The following is a 15,977-nucleotide window of genomic DNA, read 5'->3' as shown; positions in this document are numbered from 1 at the left end:
AACTCACCTGTGTTTTTTCTTGAATAAGGATTTTATCTGATGTAGGAACTGGATATGGTTTCAAGGGAGCCTTTATGGTGGCAAACATGAACTCTGTGTGGCTTTCGATAACATTATTCAGATACTCTCCTTCAGACTTTGCTTTATAATAAACTGTTATTTCATCAGTTGGAACTAAATTGCACTGAAAGCATATATAGAAAATTTTAAAAGGGAAGCACATTTGTTCATCAAAACGTAAGACACTGTTGAACAGGGCTGACGATCCCATGCCGAATGTCTCCTGCCCAACCCTCCTCCTCTGAAACAGAGGAGTAACTGAACAAGAACCCACTCACAAAGCTCTGAACTGAGACAGATCTCACAAGCATCCCATTATCCGCCGGAGTGGTCTCCTCAGACCCTGAACTACAGGCCTCAGACAACTGACCTAAGGAGGAAGACTGGTGGGAGTCCTCCTTGAGGTAGGAGCTCCCTGGCTCTCTCACCTGGTGAGGGCAGGCAATGGGCTCTGTGTGCCTGCCCTGGTTCCTAGCTCCTGAATGAGGAAGAACCACCCTGCTCTGTTCAGATCCAACACTCTCTCTCCTGAGCCAGGAGCCCTTCCATGCTGACTACACCTCTTCCCTTCCTCAGAAACACCCACTGTCATCTCTGGTGACCTTCTGCACCAGTCAGGAGAACTACCCAGCCAGAAGATGATTTTGTGGAAGCCCTAGGGAACTGAAAAAGGAGGACAAGGGGCACAGGTTGGCTGAAAGCTCCTGGTCAGCGGAAAAAAGAGCCACGTCCAGCTTGACAGTGAACAGGTAGGGAGAGGAGGGGCCTACCTTTCCTGCGGAGTGACTAATTACCATTAATTGATAAGTATGGTTTATATTACCTGCCTCACCTGTCCTCCCCAACAAACAAAATAAAAAAATCAAACGAAAAAACAACACAAAACTCCAAAGCAGTAGCTCGTTCTTAATCTGACAAACTGACCTTTTTGCGAAGTTTTTGGATGCGATTGATGACTTCCCGAGCCATTCCTTCATCCACCATTGACTGGTCCGGGGTGACATCTAAGAGAACCAAAGCCTGCAGGAATGAACAGTGCACGCCAAGTAATCAAATAAGGAAGGACAGTTCTTTCAAACTCAGCAAAATGCTATTTAAAACTAAACTCTGAGAGGTCTATTATGCAGCATTATTTATTCACGCAACTGAGCAAAAGACACAAAGTCAATCCAGTTTCTTTACAGTTTGGGTCCTTCTTTGTAACCAGCAATTCCTTCATCTCTGGAGAGAGGTGCACCTTTCCCTTTTCTTCTGTAGGGTGCTGCTCACAGGAGACGCCCTGAGATTGGCTTTTGTGACAGTCTCTCATGTAACTCTGCTTTTTGTCTATGTAATTAACATCAAGGCTTCTAATAAGATCAACAATCACAAAACTCTTCCAGCAGCACAACTTTTCACAACGGATGCACCACAAATGAGTGGATCGAAGGCTTCAAAGCAGCTTCCTCGTTATTTTCTTAAACCATGACCCTTTTTATCCATTGGTTTGTTGGTGTGATTCAAGACACAATTTCTACAATTGACCACAATACTTTTTATATGATTTAGTTTAAATTGCCATCTTCTTGTCAATTTTGCCTACTTTTGTATCTCATCTGTTCTGAAGGTGTTGATGATGATGTGGTAATAATGATAACGTCACTTCTATTATAGAGGGGATGTACTTGTAAATTAGGCACCATCTCCATTTACCTTTGGGGAAACTCAATCAGAGAAGTTAACAAACTCCATGAAGGCACAGGCGGTAGAACTGAATATGGATGATAAGTCAGGGCATGGCCGCCACGGCCCACAATACACAAACCGTGTTAAGAAACTCAGAAGCATCATGAGACATTTCCTTAAGTGTGGACAACTTCTTCAGGCTCTCCCTTCCATTGGCTGTAATCAGGAAGGGCTGCACCCTCTCACTGTTTATAAACCTCCTTCCTGCCCCTCTTCCTTTCCTAGCTTCCTCACCTTTGACTCCTTACCACTATCTGCCCACATGGAGTTGTCGGACTACATCTAATTTAAGCCCCTCTGTAAAGGCTCAGGGAGGTCAGCCTGTCTCACATGAGGTACTCCCCACCCTTCCCTGAATGTGGCTTGTTAGGCAGAGAGACTCCACCACCACTCCAACATTGGAGATCTTACAACCTATCTGCTGAGAGAAATCTGGTCAGGAGTGAAGAGAGATGCACTGATCCATCACAACAAAAAATGCTGACCCCAGAATCCTAAATGGCCTGTACATCCTCTTCAAGGAGCACTCCCAACCAACCCACCCTCTATCCTAGACTTCAGATAGGAGCCCTTCTCTGTACTTTTTTCTACCAGATAACTTCTCAGGCAGAATAATAAGAATTGGCTTACTTTCCTGTCTCTCTGAGTGACTCATTCCTTAAAAGCTGGGATTACATCTTATTCTTTTCTACAACCCAACACTTAGGACAATTACTTGCACGCATATGTCACAAAATGCCCTGTTTATGTATTCATTAAAGAAAAGCATATGTTAAGAACATATAACAGATGAGTTTAATAAAGACAATCTAAAATGAAGATTGAGACAAACTGTCAACATTGTCAGGAAAGGCAATGATAAATACGTTCTCCTCTGATGTTCTTATCTTTTGGTAAAGAAATGTTCCAGAGAATAGAGAAATACCTGAGCATCTGAGTGTGCTTCAAACTGCGCCGTCCCACTCATCGCCTGATCAAAGGTGTACATGAGGCGGATGTCCTCTTCATGCAATTCATGGCCCTCTACAACAACGGTCCCTATTGGAGAAGCAACTGCCACTGTTACTCCATCAGTCCCTCCTCCTCCTGAAGCCGCCCTGCTGCCAGCACACTGTACCACTTTTTTGACGAAAACTTCACAGTAATAAGCTGCAGAGGCTTCAGGAGATCACGTCCTCTTGACTCATGTCATCACTGCAGTCAAGAACGTGACAAATTTCCTTCAGACTGCACCATGCTGCCTCAAGGACAGTTAAATCACCACCAGTGTCGACCGTTGCATATAAACTCCCAGGTCGAATTCCCACCTTACACACAGCACAATGTAATGAAGAAAGCACAGTCTGCGGAGTCAAATCAGACTTAGGCCCACCACTCACTGGTTGTAGGACCAAGGTGTTCTATGATCTGCCGAGCAGGGTGCAGTGAGGGTGCGATAAGGGGGACAACGTGAAGTTCCAAGCATCATGCCTGTCCACGGCAGGCACCTGAGCATGGCAATCCCCGTCTTCAGGGAAGCCTGCTGTGGTCACTGACAATGATCTTGGTCTTTGAGCAGTGGGCTGCCATCCTCACCTTATGTCACTGTGTTCTGAAAACTATTTCACTTTCCATCAGTACAGAACAGTTCATTCAGAAACTACAGTTGAGAAACTGTAAACTTTTGGTTTCAAATAAGGCTTATTGCAGGCATTTTTGATATATTGGCTATCTGGTGAAACAACTTAGATTTGTGACACGCAGGGTGATCAAAGATTTTGTTACTTTAACATACAAGTTAAATTAGTAATGACTCAACTTTTAGTTGTTAGTGTCTTATGTTTTATATTTTATACATTTTATCCAAAAATTGGGAGAATCTCAGGGACATTGCCCCCAATTTCTATAAGCACTCATTGGATTTCTGAGTCCTTAAATCTCTCCTCATGACACCTCCATGCTTATGATTTTCAATTTCAGGGGGAGTCCTAACAGTCAAACACCTTGTGCCCTAGGATAGCTGCAGGATGCCAGGCAGCCATAATAAGACCACATGTGATTCCAATCATGGCGGAGCTGAGAACTCCTGGACACCCTGAGAGGCTCTCTGAAGGAGAGGAGAGAGGGGGCTGAGTCCCCTTTCTTAACCTCCTCATATTACCCTATATACTTCCTTTAGAGCACTTATCAAAACTCTGGTTATTTCCGTAAATCTTTAGCATCTGCCAGCACACGAGGGTAAGGACAATGTCTGTCTCATTCAACTCCATGTCCCCAGTGCCAGCTAAACAGAAGGGTTTTAAAAAATATTTGCTTAATGAATGAATCCAGTCTTGCCCAATTAAGAGACCACAATATGGATTCTAGATATTTTAGAGAAACTGTGATAAGTTCTGACCAGTTCTCCTTCACAAGAAATTCCAAACCTCAACTCTAAATCCCTTTCTCTAAAAATACTTTAAATACTTTACTTTCAAATATTTTGCAGTCTTTATTCTGACACCTCCCAAAGTCATCATCATCTTTTTTCTCCACAAGCCACATCTGATAGCAGTGCCATCTATACCATTGGCTGGTAATGAAGCCCCAGGGCGTTCTGCTCTCTCTCACTTGGGTAGATTTTCTAGGCCCACATTAGCAATTGTAGAGTTCAATGGTAACCTAAAATCCACTCATCTGCTTCAGTCATTTCTATCTAGAAATCTAGCCAGAGGGAATCAATTCCATAAAACATTTACATGTAAAAACATTCACTGTAATATTATTCATAATATTAAAAGAATGGAAACAACCTAAAGCACCAACAATAAAAGACGAGTTAAAAACATTATCAGGTATCCATACGCAGGAAAATTATGCAGTTATTGAAATAGCATTTTAAAGAATAATAACAGAGAAATGTTTGCAATGTAAAGTGAAAATGCAAAACAAAAAAGTGAAAAACAAATATAACAGAAAATGTAAAAATATATGAGTGAAAAACATGAAATTTAAAATTAAAGCATGATCTCCATTTGTAATGCTGTAATTATATGACTATAATATGTAACTAGGAGGAAATAAATCAGAATTTTAAGTGTCCCAGCACTAACATATTAAACAGCCAAGAGTAGGCGCTCAATCTGCATTAAATGTGATGGGTTAAGGGTCATTTTTGTTGTCTTAATTTTTTCTAAATTATCAGAATTATTCTTAATAAACATTTTTATCACCAGAAAAAAGAAGTTTTCATTTAAGAAAAGGCAGTGACAGTAAAAGTCAAATGGGAGCCGAGCTATGAGACACCTGTCAGGCTGAGGCCACAGACGGCGCCCCTGCCCCCACTGGAGCAGACACCCACCACTCTCCTGGAATTGCTCCAGCTCCTCACTGCTCAGCTGCTTGATAGCTGTCATCACCACCTTGAAGGCTCCCTTCAGACGCTTCCCCAGAACCATGTGATCCGGTTCTGCCCTTAGGCGAACGCCGTACTTGTTTTTATCTGTAGACAACGTAACTTTTCGAACATTCAATTCCTATAGTTGGTGGACAAGATGAAACAGAAACGAGGGAAATGAAAACACATGTCCACAAAAACATGCACACAAACGTTCATCGCAACATTAGTCACAAAAAGTGGAAACAACCCAAGTGTCCATCAATTGTGAATGGATAAATAAAATGTGGCATATCCATACAAAGGACTATTATTTAGTAATATAAAGGAATGAAGCACTGACACATGCTGTAACATGAATGACCCTTGGTGGTAAGTGAAAAAAGTCAGATACAAAAGGCCACATATTGTATGATTCCAATTATATGGAATGTCCAGAGTAGGCACACCCAGAGACAGAAAAGAGATCCGTGGTTGCCAGGGGATGGTGGGATGTTGAAGGGAAAATGATGTATGAATGCTAATGGATACTGGGTTTCTTTTTGGGATGATGAAAATGTTATAAAATTGTGGTGATGGTTATACGACTCTATAAATAATACTAAAAGCCATTGAATTGTATGGTATAAAAAAACTTTTCTTTTTTCAGAAAGGTCTGATTGTCCAGATCAATCAAGATAGTTGAGCATAACTCAACTAAAGAAGACTCTAGAATTAGAAATATGAGCTTCAACTCAGGGGAAACCTTAGCTCAAGTAATTTCAGAGCACCACAAGGTTAACTATCAATTAACCAGAAGAATCAGTTAATCATAACATTTCATGCCTCCATCATGCTAGTTAAGGATTATAATGCAGTAGGAAATAGTGACAGCATAGTAGGAAATATGAAAATGAGATATCATGGAACTTGTCGACTGAAGCAAATTGTAGGGAAAAGTCAAGTTTTGCCATTAGACTTAACTGCATTATTTGATCTCACTATAGACATTAAGATATTCTATTTATATATGTATGTATGTATGCATTTATTTATTTATGTATGTATGTATTTATTCTTTTGTGAGGAAGATTGAACCTAAGCTAACATCTGCCTATCCTCCTCTTTTTGCCGAGGAAGACTGGCCCTGGGCTAGCATCCATGCCCATCTTCCTCCACTTTATATGGGACGCCGCCACAGCATGGCTTGACAAGTGGTGTGTTGGTACGCGCCCGGGATCCGAACTGGCAAACCCTGGGCCCCCACAGTGGAGTGCGTGCACTTAACCGCTTGCGCCACCAGGCCAGGCCCAAGATATTCTATTTAAATATATTCTATTTTTATCCATATCTGTAAGCATTAATTACAGAATTTATAATCTCTTTAGTTTCCAATATTTGTTTGGAATTCTCAAGCAATTCAAGACCAAATATAGCAATTATTATTTTCTACAATAATAGATTTAATGTTACCTGTGAAAGGAATATAAATGAAATGAAAAATATATTTGTTTTTAAAACATTATGGAATAAAGCTTTTTCGGAGGAAAACTGACACTACAGTTTAAACTTTATTTTGTTGTTTTTTCTGTTTTTGCTGAGGATTCGCCTTGAGCTAGCACTCGTTGTCAGTCTTCCTCTTTTTGTATGTGAGCCGCCACCACAACATGGCCACTGACAGACGAGTGGTGCAGGTCCACGCCTGGGAACCAAACCTGGGCTGCCGAAGTGGAATGCACCAAAATTAACAACTAGGCCGTGGGGGCTGGCCCTAGTTTAAACTTTTGAGCCCAAAACTCAACTTCTAGGAATCTATCCAATGTCCATACACTGACATATGCACAAAGATACAGAAACATCTTTTGTTTGTAATCAGAAACATAAATTTCCAATAATAGAAGAGTAATTAAATAATGATGCAGCTAGAAAGTGAACACGTACAGCTGTTAAAAAGAACATAGTAATCTCTATGTTTTGACATGGGATGCCCTTTAAGAAACACTATAAAGTGAAAAAAGCAAGTTAAAAAGAGTCTATACATGATCCTCTCTGTGCAGAAACAAAAGCAATGGCATGTGCATATGTGTGTCTACGTATGTACAAATGTATGCATGTGCATGTAAAATGCTAGGAACAACCCTGGCAGGAGACACCCTAGTGAAGATCCCAGGAGGGTGAGACTCCAGGGTGTGGTCGGGGTGGGAAGGGACTCACCTTGGACTCCAAGCTAGTGTTAGTGCCTGCCTACCACCAACATGTGCTCACTTGTTACCTGTATAATTTGAAGGAACAAAGTCCTTTTGTTAATTATCAAAAGCACTTTGGAGAAGAAAAGTGGATGAAGGTAATAAGTGATCCAACTAAGTAAACAAATTCATTGATCTTGAAATCGTTTTTAAAGAACTACAACTACATGGTAAAAATTTATGATGATTCTAAGCAAAGTGTAAAATTTCATGGATGGTTAAATTTACGTATATACTGATATACAAAAGAAAAAAGATAAATTATTCACTCAAAGTGTAGTTCACTGAAGAGTACTAATCACAACAAACTTCTCAAGGAAAGAAGTCTGTTTGGACTAAACAGACAAATCAGCTGTCTCACCTCAATGATATACTTCTCCAACGACTTGATATCATTAAGAGCTTCCGGATCTTGATGGATAACCACAATTTCCCTCAAAGGATACTAGGAGGAAAAGGGAAAGGAAAGTTCACTCAGCAGCCAGTCCTCTAAGCTGCAGAAAAATGGAACATTACATGTTTTATCTGAATCTCAGGCTTCAGACTAATCAAACTCAACTAGTACCCTTATTGCAGAAAAAAAAATTTATGCCATTGCTGGAAGCTCTCTATATTAAGAAAATACTCTAAGACATAATTATTTAGGACTGTGCAATGTAAAATATAAATGAAATCTCAAACCTTTATTGGAATAGTTTTGCGGTCTCGAATCACTCGCCCAAGTTCAATCACAGACTGCATTCTAGAGACTGCACTCTCGGTTCTCTTGTCAATCAATTCCTCTCTGATTGGTAGAGGTAGGGATGTGAAAGAGATTAGATTTAAAAGGAGAAAAGTCCCAAACAACAGGCATGCTTAATTGAGGAAGACGGTCAGGCTAGAGATGTGATGGTGTGGCTAGGCCTCCTGGTGAGGCACCTGGGGAAGGACAGCCCATGCCAGCCTCGGGCGCACACGGCAAGAAGCAGGCGGCAAGCCTGAGTCTGCTGCTCAGTGCCCAGCAGCTCCTTGAGGCGATCCCAACGGGCTTGCTCATGCCCCACCTGCCACAGCACAACGAGGGGTTCCACACTGAGCATCCCTCCTACCCATTCTGTAGCTAGGAGCAGCTCAGGTGGGAGGCAGGGTGTGGAAGAGCTGGAGCAGGGAGCTGGGGCCCCCACGAGTGCGTCTCTGGCAACTCCCCTTCCCATGGCTTGGGCGAGACATGTGTATTTAATTCTCACCGAACGTGGGGCAGCATGAGGTAGTGAATGCTGAGGGTGTCCTTGTCCTGGACAGAAACAGGGTCAATCAGCATCTTTAGATTCTGGTACATCAACTCAGTAAGAAAAGGTGTGTAGGGGGCCTGTATGAGGACAGAGGACACCATGTCATTCATGTGCAGCCATCATGAACTGAGCGCAATCAGAGTGAAAACAGCAACTGAACATCTTAGAGAATGACATAAGAGTACACAGTGGGCGTGAGGTCCCTAACCCTGCCCTCTGACGAGAAACAACCTCACTTGAACCTGGCGAGATGGATACCTGTGAGGCACAGCAAGGGTACAGCCAGAGAATCCAAAGCATCCTGGAGGATGTCTGTAATAAAAGCAGGAGCCCCTGACCAAGTGCCAGCCAAGTCAATAAGGAGAGGACTGAACGTCCCTAACCCTCAGAAACCTCATCTGTAAACTGGAGGAACACCGCCTGCTTCATAGGATGAAGGTGAGTGAGGTCAGATGTGAGGCACCAGGCACAGGACCTGGTATGAAGCAGGTTCTCATTCTGTGTACGTTCAGGAAATAAATATAAGTCTAATAATGATAGCGTTACACTGGAGTAGCAGAAATAGGATACAGGGAATCAAAACTGGAATTTTCACTTGTATATCATTTAATTAATATTTAAATTGGTAGAAACACGTTTCAAGTAATATATTGTTTGTGATACATTTATTTGGTTAGATATTAGTTTAAGAACTTCCCTGTTACTCACAGATAATTACAGGAATCCACGTTAAGATGAGGTATGTTATTCAAAGAGAACTGTGGCAATTCAGTCTAGATGCAAAGACCTTGACCTGAAATGTACGGCACATGGTAAAAAGAAAGAATCCAGCTTTTGAAGCTAATGTTTCTCAGCCCTTACTTGCCATATATAAGCTAACAAGATTTCTGAAAAGGAACTAGAGATTTAAGTTGTTTTAAAACTTCTATTTAGAAGAGGTACAGATGGAGGACACTGCAGCAACCAGGCACCACAAGTAGCCCACAAGGCTAGAGTTTGAGAACGGGCCAAGCATCTTACCATAAGTCTGCACAGAGAAAGCAGAACACTAAACAACGTCTCCAGGGCTGTAACACAGTCCTCCATCCCATTTTCACCCTAGTGTGTAAAAACAAAACAAAACATTAAACTGTTAAAACCGAGTAAGAAGATTATTTTAAAAAGGCAATCCACAGAGAGCACACAGTGCAGAGACAAGACAGACAGAGCTAGGACAAGTGACCACAACCACGGGTGGTCTGGGGTCAGTGTAGGAGGCCAGGATGGGGTCCCCCTCACTCTCTCCCATCTCTGAGGCCGAGCAAATGGAGAGTAGCTCTGTAACTGTGAGGTAAGAATGGACCAGAAGGCTAAAGGTGGGATTCACATGCAACAGACAGTTGCTAACAGGAAAATTTAAAGTACTTTTAGGTTGAGATTTCTTCTGTTTTAAAAAACTATATACTGTGTATTTAAAAAATAATTATACTAATTTATTGCAGGAAAAATACAAAGACAATAAAAAAAGAAAACCCAACCATAATTAAGTGACCCAGAGATAACTATTTTTTTTTTTTTTTTTTTTTTTAATTTTTTGTTTATTGCAGTAACATTGGTTTATAACATTGTAAAAATTTCAGGTGTACATCATTGTACTTCTATTTCTGCATGGACTACATCATGTTCACCACCAAAATACTAATTACAACCCATCACCACACACATGTACCGAATTATCCCTTTCACCCTCCTCCCTCCCCTCTTCCCCTCTGGTAACCACCAATCCAATCTCTGTCCCTATGTGTTTGTTTATTGTTGTTATTATCTACTGCTTAATGAAGGAAATCATACGGTATTTGACCTTCTCCCTCTGACTTATTTCACTTTGCATTATACCCTCAATGTCCATCCATGTTGTCACAAATGGCTGGATTTAAGTCGTTTCTTATGGCTGAGTAGTATTCCATTGTGTATATATACCACAGCTTCTTTATCCATTCGTCCCTTGATGGGCACTTAGGTTGCTTCCAAGTCTTGGCTATCGTGAATAAGGCTGCAATGAACACAGGGGTGCATGTACCTTTGCAAATTGGTGTTTTCAAGTTCTTTGGATAAATACCCAACAGTGGAATAGCTGGATCATATGGTAGTTCTATCGTTGATTTTTTGAGGAATCTCCATACTGTTTTCCATAGTGGCTGCACCAGTTTGCACTCCCACCAGCAGTGTATGAGAGTTCCCTTCTCTCCACAACCTCTCCAACACATGTTGTTTCCTGTCTTGTTAATTATAGCCATTCTGACAGGCGTGAGGTGATATCTCATTGTAGTTTTGATTTGCATTTCCCTGATAGTTAGTGATTTTGAACCTCTTTTCATGTGCCAGAGATAACTATTGTAAACATTTTAGCATATATCCTTCTAGATATATGTGTACATACACACACACGTATATGTGTGTGTAATATATTTTAACAAAAATGAAATTACTGCTTTGTTATGGGCTTTTATCAGTAACACATTTGAAGGCAGAACAACAGGCAATGAGAACCTCCATCAGTCCCTCCCTCCCTGTCTTGTACCACCATTATTTATGCCCAGCTTAAGTCCTTATACAGGACCCATGCCTCACTCATCCTAAATCCCCAACAGGCTTAAGGAAGAGTTCTGTCAATAAATAACTGACCCTCTAGAGGTAGAAGCAGGGATGTGCCCTTCTCAAGATCACAGCCGTACCAGCCAACATTTGCATGAATTTATTTTGGATTTTAAGAGGTCTACTCAGCTTAGTCCTGTGTGGCCCTGAGGTTTTCCCTCCAACATGACATGTACATGATTGGGTTCTGAAAATACACAAGATGACTTTTAGAACTTAGGTTCCCATCCATCTAATACGCAAGGTAAAAGAAAAAGATAGCTTCAAAAGTTGAGAGCATTTGAAACGGCTCCTTTTCCTGTTGGCTGTGCTCATTTTTCCTCAACTCTCACATGTCCTGCACTTTTTGCCCTTCCCAACAGCAGCTTGCACTTACCTTTAATCTTCTGCGGTTCATTCTGACATACCAGTTTGTCAGAACATCCACAAACTTGACCAGGCGAGGCACCACAGTATAGAGCCTGTAGGCTAAAGTAAGACAATCAGTCAGGCAGCAAGAACACACCGAGCACCTGGGTGCGTGGGAGAGGATACAAGAAAACAAGCAGCCCCTGCCATCCAAGGGCCACCACGCTTGTTAGAGAGAGGAAGAACAACGGGAAGCAATCCCACCCATGGTGGCTGAGGGACCGAGGCTGCCCATACCCGACTTCACAAGGCACCATGTACCTGGAGCTGAGCAAGGTGGCAATACCACAAAAGCCCGACCTCCTTCCACTGTGCTGCTCCATACCTCAACCAAGAAAGACATGCTAAAAGCTCTAATTAGATGCTAAGAGGCATAGCATAGGCCAGTGCTTCTCCACTAGAGCAACTCTGCTCTGCAGGGGACACTGGCAACATCTGGAGAGACATTCTGGTTGTCACAACTGGGAAGGGGGGTGTTCCTGGCATCTGGCGAGTGGACCCCAGGGATGCTGCTCAACATCCTACAATGCACAGCCCAGCCCCCACCACAGAGAACGAGCCAGCCCAAACCGTCAGTAATGCTGCTGCTGAGAAACTTGGGTATGAGCTGCGAATAAAACAGAACCAGTTTCCTAAAGGTTACAATAGCCAAGAGAAGAAACCTAGAGGAGGCAGTGGAAGGATGGAAAAGCCTTGAGGAACTAGAAGGATTGGAAGGCTCCCCTGAGGAACTCAGAGGGCAAGCAGAAAGGTAAGGGTGTCTAGCCAATCTTGTTTGAGGCACAGGCTTATTTTAAGGGTTTTCCCATTTGCCTCCCCTTTAACTGATACTCTCTGTAGCACAAAAACAAAGACCAAAAACAAGGAGAGTAAGACTAAAAATGACAAACAAACACAATTTACATTAATGAAAAGAGTTTAGTGACTGTTAATGAGGCTCCTGGTCTAAGCTAACGTGCTGAGAAATTGCAAAGGGCAAAGCTGCTCTCTGCTGCAGTTCACAAAGACCAGACTGAGGTGCTGGCGGGCCAAGTCCCAGGCCAGTCACTGGCAGGTCACACGTTCCTGGACAGGCGATTTGTAAAGAAGCCTGTCTAAGTTATTTCTAGGGGTCACTACACTCTTTACCATCTAGGAAGCCAGAGTTTCCTGTGTTCAGGTTTCAGCTCTTCGAGAGTAATGAAGTCTGCACATAACAAGCACGCAATAAACAGGAGCAGCCAGCAGCAGCTCCTGCTGAGATCACTAAGAATACCTGCAGACTCTTCAAGCATGCTACCTATTGAGTCCTCAGACTCCATGTTGACGGGGGAACTGAGGGCACGCAGCCGACAGACGGAGCGGAAACTACATTGAGCAGTCCGTGTCTGGAGCCCATCTCATCAGCTCAACGCACACTGCCTGGCCTCTCGCACGCAGCCCTCACCACTCGGCTGGTGTGCACAACTGCTGCCTAACCTCTAGTTCCCAGGCAAACCAGGGAGAACGGCCCTGGCCAGGGTGTACACTCTCAGGAGGTCACAGCAGCTGCTGCCTAAAGATGGCAGGGGCCTGGGGCAACCGTCCCTAGCACCGTTTCCCACCCATTCAGATCACTCAGGAGGAAAAGTGGACATGGCTGAGAGCAGGTGTCCTCGGAAGCACGGTGAGCTCCCAGTGCAGGAGTCTGCCTCGCACACTCATTTCCGTCTTCACTTACGTCAATTTCTCCAACAGCCTGACAGTCATATGATCCTTATTGTGTATGTTTAAAACATGCAAAATTTCCTGGACTAACAATCCTACTGTGCGAACTGCAGAAACACCAACTACTCCGGGAAGAGCCAGGTACCGGCTGAGGAGGGGCAGCCCCCTGCATGGACCACGGGGTTGCTCTGGCTCCTCAAATCCATGGAGCGCTGCACTTGCACAACAGCACCGGCAACCACAGGGTGCCAGGGGAGGCGGCTTAACCTTGCCAGGGCATGCACAGGGAAGCCGTCTCTTGTCCTCTGCCCACCAACTTTATCAGACCTATGTCAAGTATCCTAGTCAATAGTTTCTGGAATTTCTCACCTTAATTTATGGCTGTTCTATCTCCAACCTCAAAGAAATCAACATAACCTACTTTTCTAACCTCTGTCTAAAACCAAATCCGTTGTTGTTTGGTAACAAAAATATGGGGAAATTCCTACTTCATTATTGCTTTTCTGTACTTCCTATTTTTCTAGATTGAACAGGGACTACTTATTTAATAATTAAAGTAGATCTAAAAATAAATAAAAACGTATTAATAACAAGTACTACTTATAAAGTACCTATTATCTACCAGCTACTTTATGGACATGACCTCTATTTGAGCCTTATAACTCCACCAGGCATTTTTCAGAGAAACAAATTGAGGCTCACAGACTTGAGGTAATGCTTCTCCCAGTTGGGTTTTCAACCCACAGCCATCCAGTACTGAGGCCTGTGATTCCGTGGGCTCATGTGGTGTCTGTGGAGGGGTGAGGCTGCTGGACACTCTCCCGGGACAATTCCCCATGCCTTGGAACAGCCCACTTCTACAACTAACAAGCCTTAACAAAGCTATATTTGGCATTAAAAGAAAATTATTTATCTACCGTTCTGTCTCTCTCAAAATTTCTATAAAATTCCTCTAAGTTTATAAAGAAGAACAGTTAAATATCAAAAGGGCAATTATAAAGAGAAGAGTCCTTATCCCTGGGAGGACGGGCCAAGAGAGACAAACCTGTCATTTCAGTCTTGAAGAACCCAACAAGCGACTGCATAAAGGACAGGACCCACCGGTCTGTGATGTTGGCACTTTCTTTAACGGTGTTCTCGTTGTAGAGGAATTCCATTTCTTCCTCCTAGGAAGTGACAATTATAGAAACATTCTGCATGCTTGAGGGAAGTTACTGCGGAGAAATGAACTCTTTAAATCATTTAAACTGAAAGAAGAGGTCAACCAAAAAAAACAAAAAAAACCCTCAGACACCACTGGCAATCTAAATTTCTGATTCTCAGTAATATTTTCCAGATAAGCTCTAAACTTGGGACATTAAAACCTCAATTTTTGAGTGACCTAAAGAGAATTTAGAAAAAACTGCTCCTCTGCACCAGAGTGATTATAAATTGAGAAATATTCGAAAATCTTGTCAATAAGTAACGAGTTTAATTACTTTAAACCTGAGGAAGGAAGGACAGTAAAACTGGCTAGGACTGGACGATTGTTTATAAACTGAAAATGAGCCCTAGGAATTAACACCTCTGCTCATATTATTCATTTTACCTAGAATGCTCTATCTTACCCATTCTTTTTCCTTTGCAAAATTCTTCTTGATCCTGACGGCCCACTTCACCTGTCCTACTCACGCAGCATCACCACCAGGCTGGCAGGACAGTGGCCACGCCGACTCTTGCCCTGACTTAAGCGCCTGAGGGTGGAGCTTGCACCTTGCCATGCCTAGACAAGCCCCAGCTGGGGGAGGCTTGACCCAGCCCGTGTATCTGAGGCCCATACAAGCAGAGGCCTGCAAGTGGACCTGCCTAAAGCCTGTTGGCCTGAGAGGTGGTGGGATTGGAAAGACAGGATAAACAATAGAAGACCTGGCCAAGATGGGTGCCCTTCTCAATTCACAGGGCAAAGTGTCCCCTGGAAGGGTTCATTAGCAGACAGAGATGAGCCAGAGGCAGCAGGAAGCAAGTGACCGGCCCGCTGGAGTGTGACGCTCAAAGCTCAGCTCTCCAACCAGTTTCTCAGGAAGGAACAACATGTTCCTTTTACTAAACATGTTCCACATGTTTAGTAAACAATAGTTTACTAAGCAATTCTACTTGTAAGGTGCTGGAGAGAAAAAGATGAGTGGTACCTGGGCCCTGACCCCAGATGGAGGCCTGAAAGCGCAGACAGGACAATGTGCAATGAAGCCTGCTGCCCTGAGAGCAGTCAGTGTGGGCAGGGGAGGTGGCTTCTGGAGTACGCCCCCCAGGCCAGCAGGTAACTGCTCTGAAAGCACTTTCACATATATTACAATCGTTATTTCTCATCTTAACAACCCACTGAGAATTTCTCTCCCTTTCAGAGTCTCAGCCCAAATGCCCCCACGGAGCAGCCTTCCCTGACCACCGTCTACAGCAGCCTTTCCCAGGTACCCCTGCTCTGACAGTAGCTGACTCTTCATGGGCTCCCCCATGCCCCATCCCCACCAGCTCCACAAGGGAGGGGAAGTGGCTGACTGAATCAATAATCAGTGCAACACTTTTACTCTTCCAAGGAGGCTCCCTTGTCCTGCAGAGGTGAGCGCCTGTCCAGTT

General features: G+C 43.1%; 1 protein-coding gene across 3 annotated transcripts in view; it reads right to left on the bottom strand.

Annotated features, from left to right (window-relative positions):
• Positions 1-15,977, bottom strand: part of IARS1 (isoleucyl-tRNA synthetase 1) — an 81,493-nt gene that overhangs the window by 23,754 nt on the left and 41,762 nt on the right. For all 3 annotated transcript variants that reach the window (XM_014797003.2, XM_087444821.1, XM_087444820.1), the window contains exons 20-29: positions 14,410-14,530; positions 11,647-11,738; positions 9,657-9,734; positions 8,592-8,713; positions 8,047-8,149; positions 7,727-7,810; positions 5,105-5,279; positions 2,711-2,823; positions 985-1,080; positions 8-184 (exon numbers count right to left, since the gene is read on the bottom strand). In XM_014797003.2, the coding sequence (XP_014652489.1) occupies positions 8-184; positions 985-1,080; positions 2,711-2,823; positions 5,105-5,279; positions 7,727-7,810; positions 8,047-8,149; positions 8,592-8,713; positions 9,657-9,734; positions 11,647-11,738; positions 14,410-14,530 (1,161 nt within the window). The remainder of the gene's footprint in view (positions 1-7; positions 185-984; positions 1,081-2,710; positions 2,824-5,104; positions 5,280-7,726; positions 7,811-8,046; positions 8,150-8,591; positions 8,714-9,656; positions 9,735-11,646; positions 11,739-14,409; positions 14,531-15,977) is intronic.

The sequence above is a fragment of the Ceratotherium simum genome, chromosome 20, assembly GCF_057802395.1.
Source record: "Ceratotherium simum simum isolate JZ-2026a chromosome 20, ASM5780239v1, whole genome shotgun sequence".
Taxonomy (NCBI): Eukaryota; Metazoa; Chordata; class Mammalia; order Perissodactyla; family Rhinocerotidae; genus Ceratotherium; species Ceratotherium simum.
The sequence above is the reverse complement of the archived record's forward strand: the minus strand, read 5'-3'. Positions and strand labels throughout refer to the sequence as shown.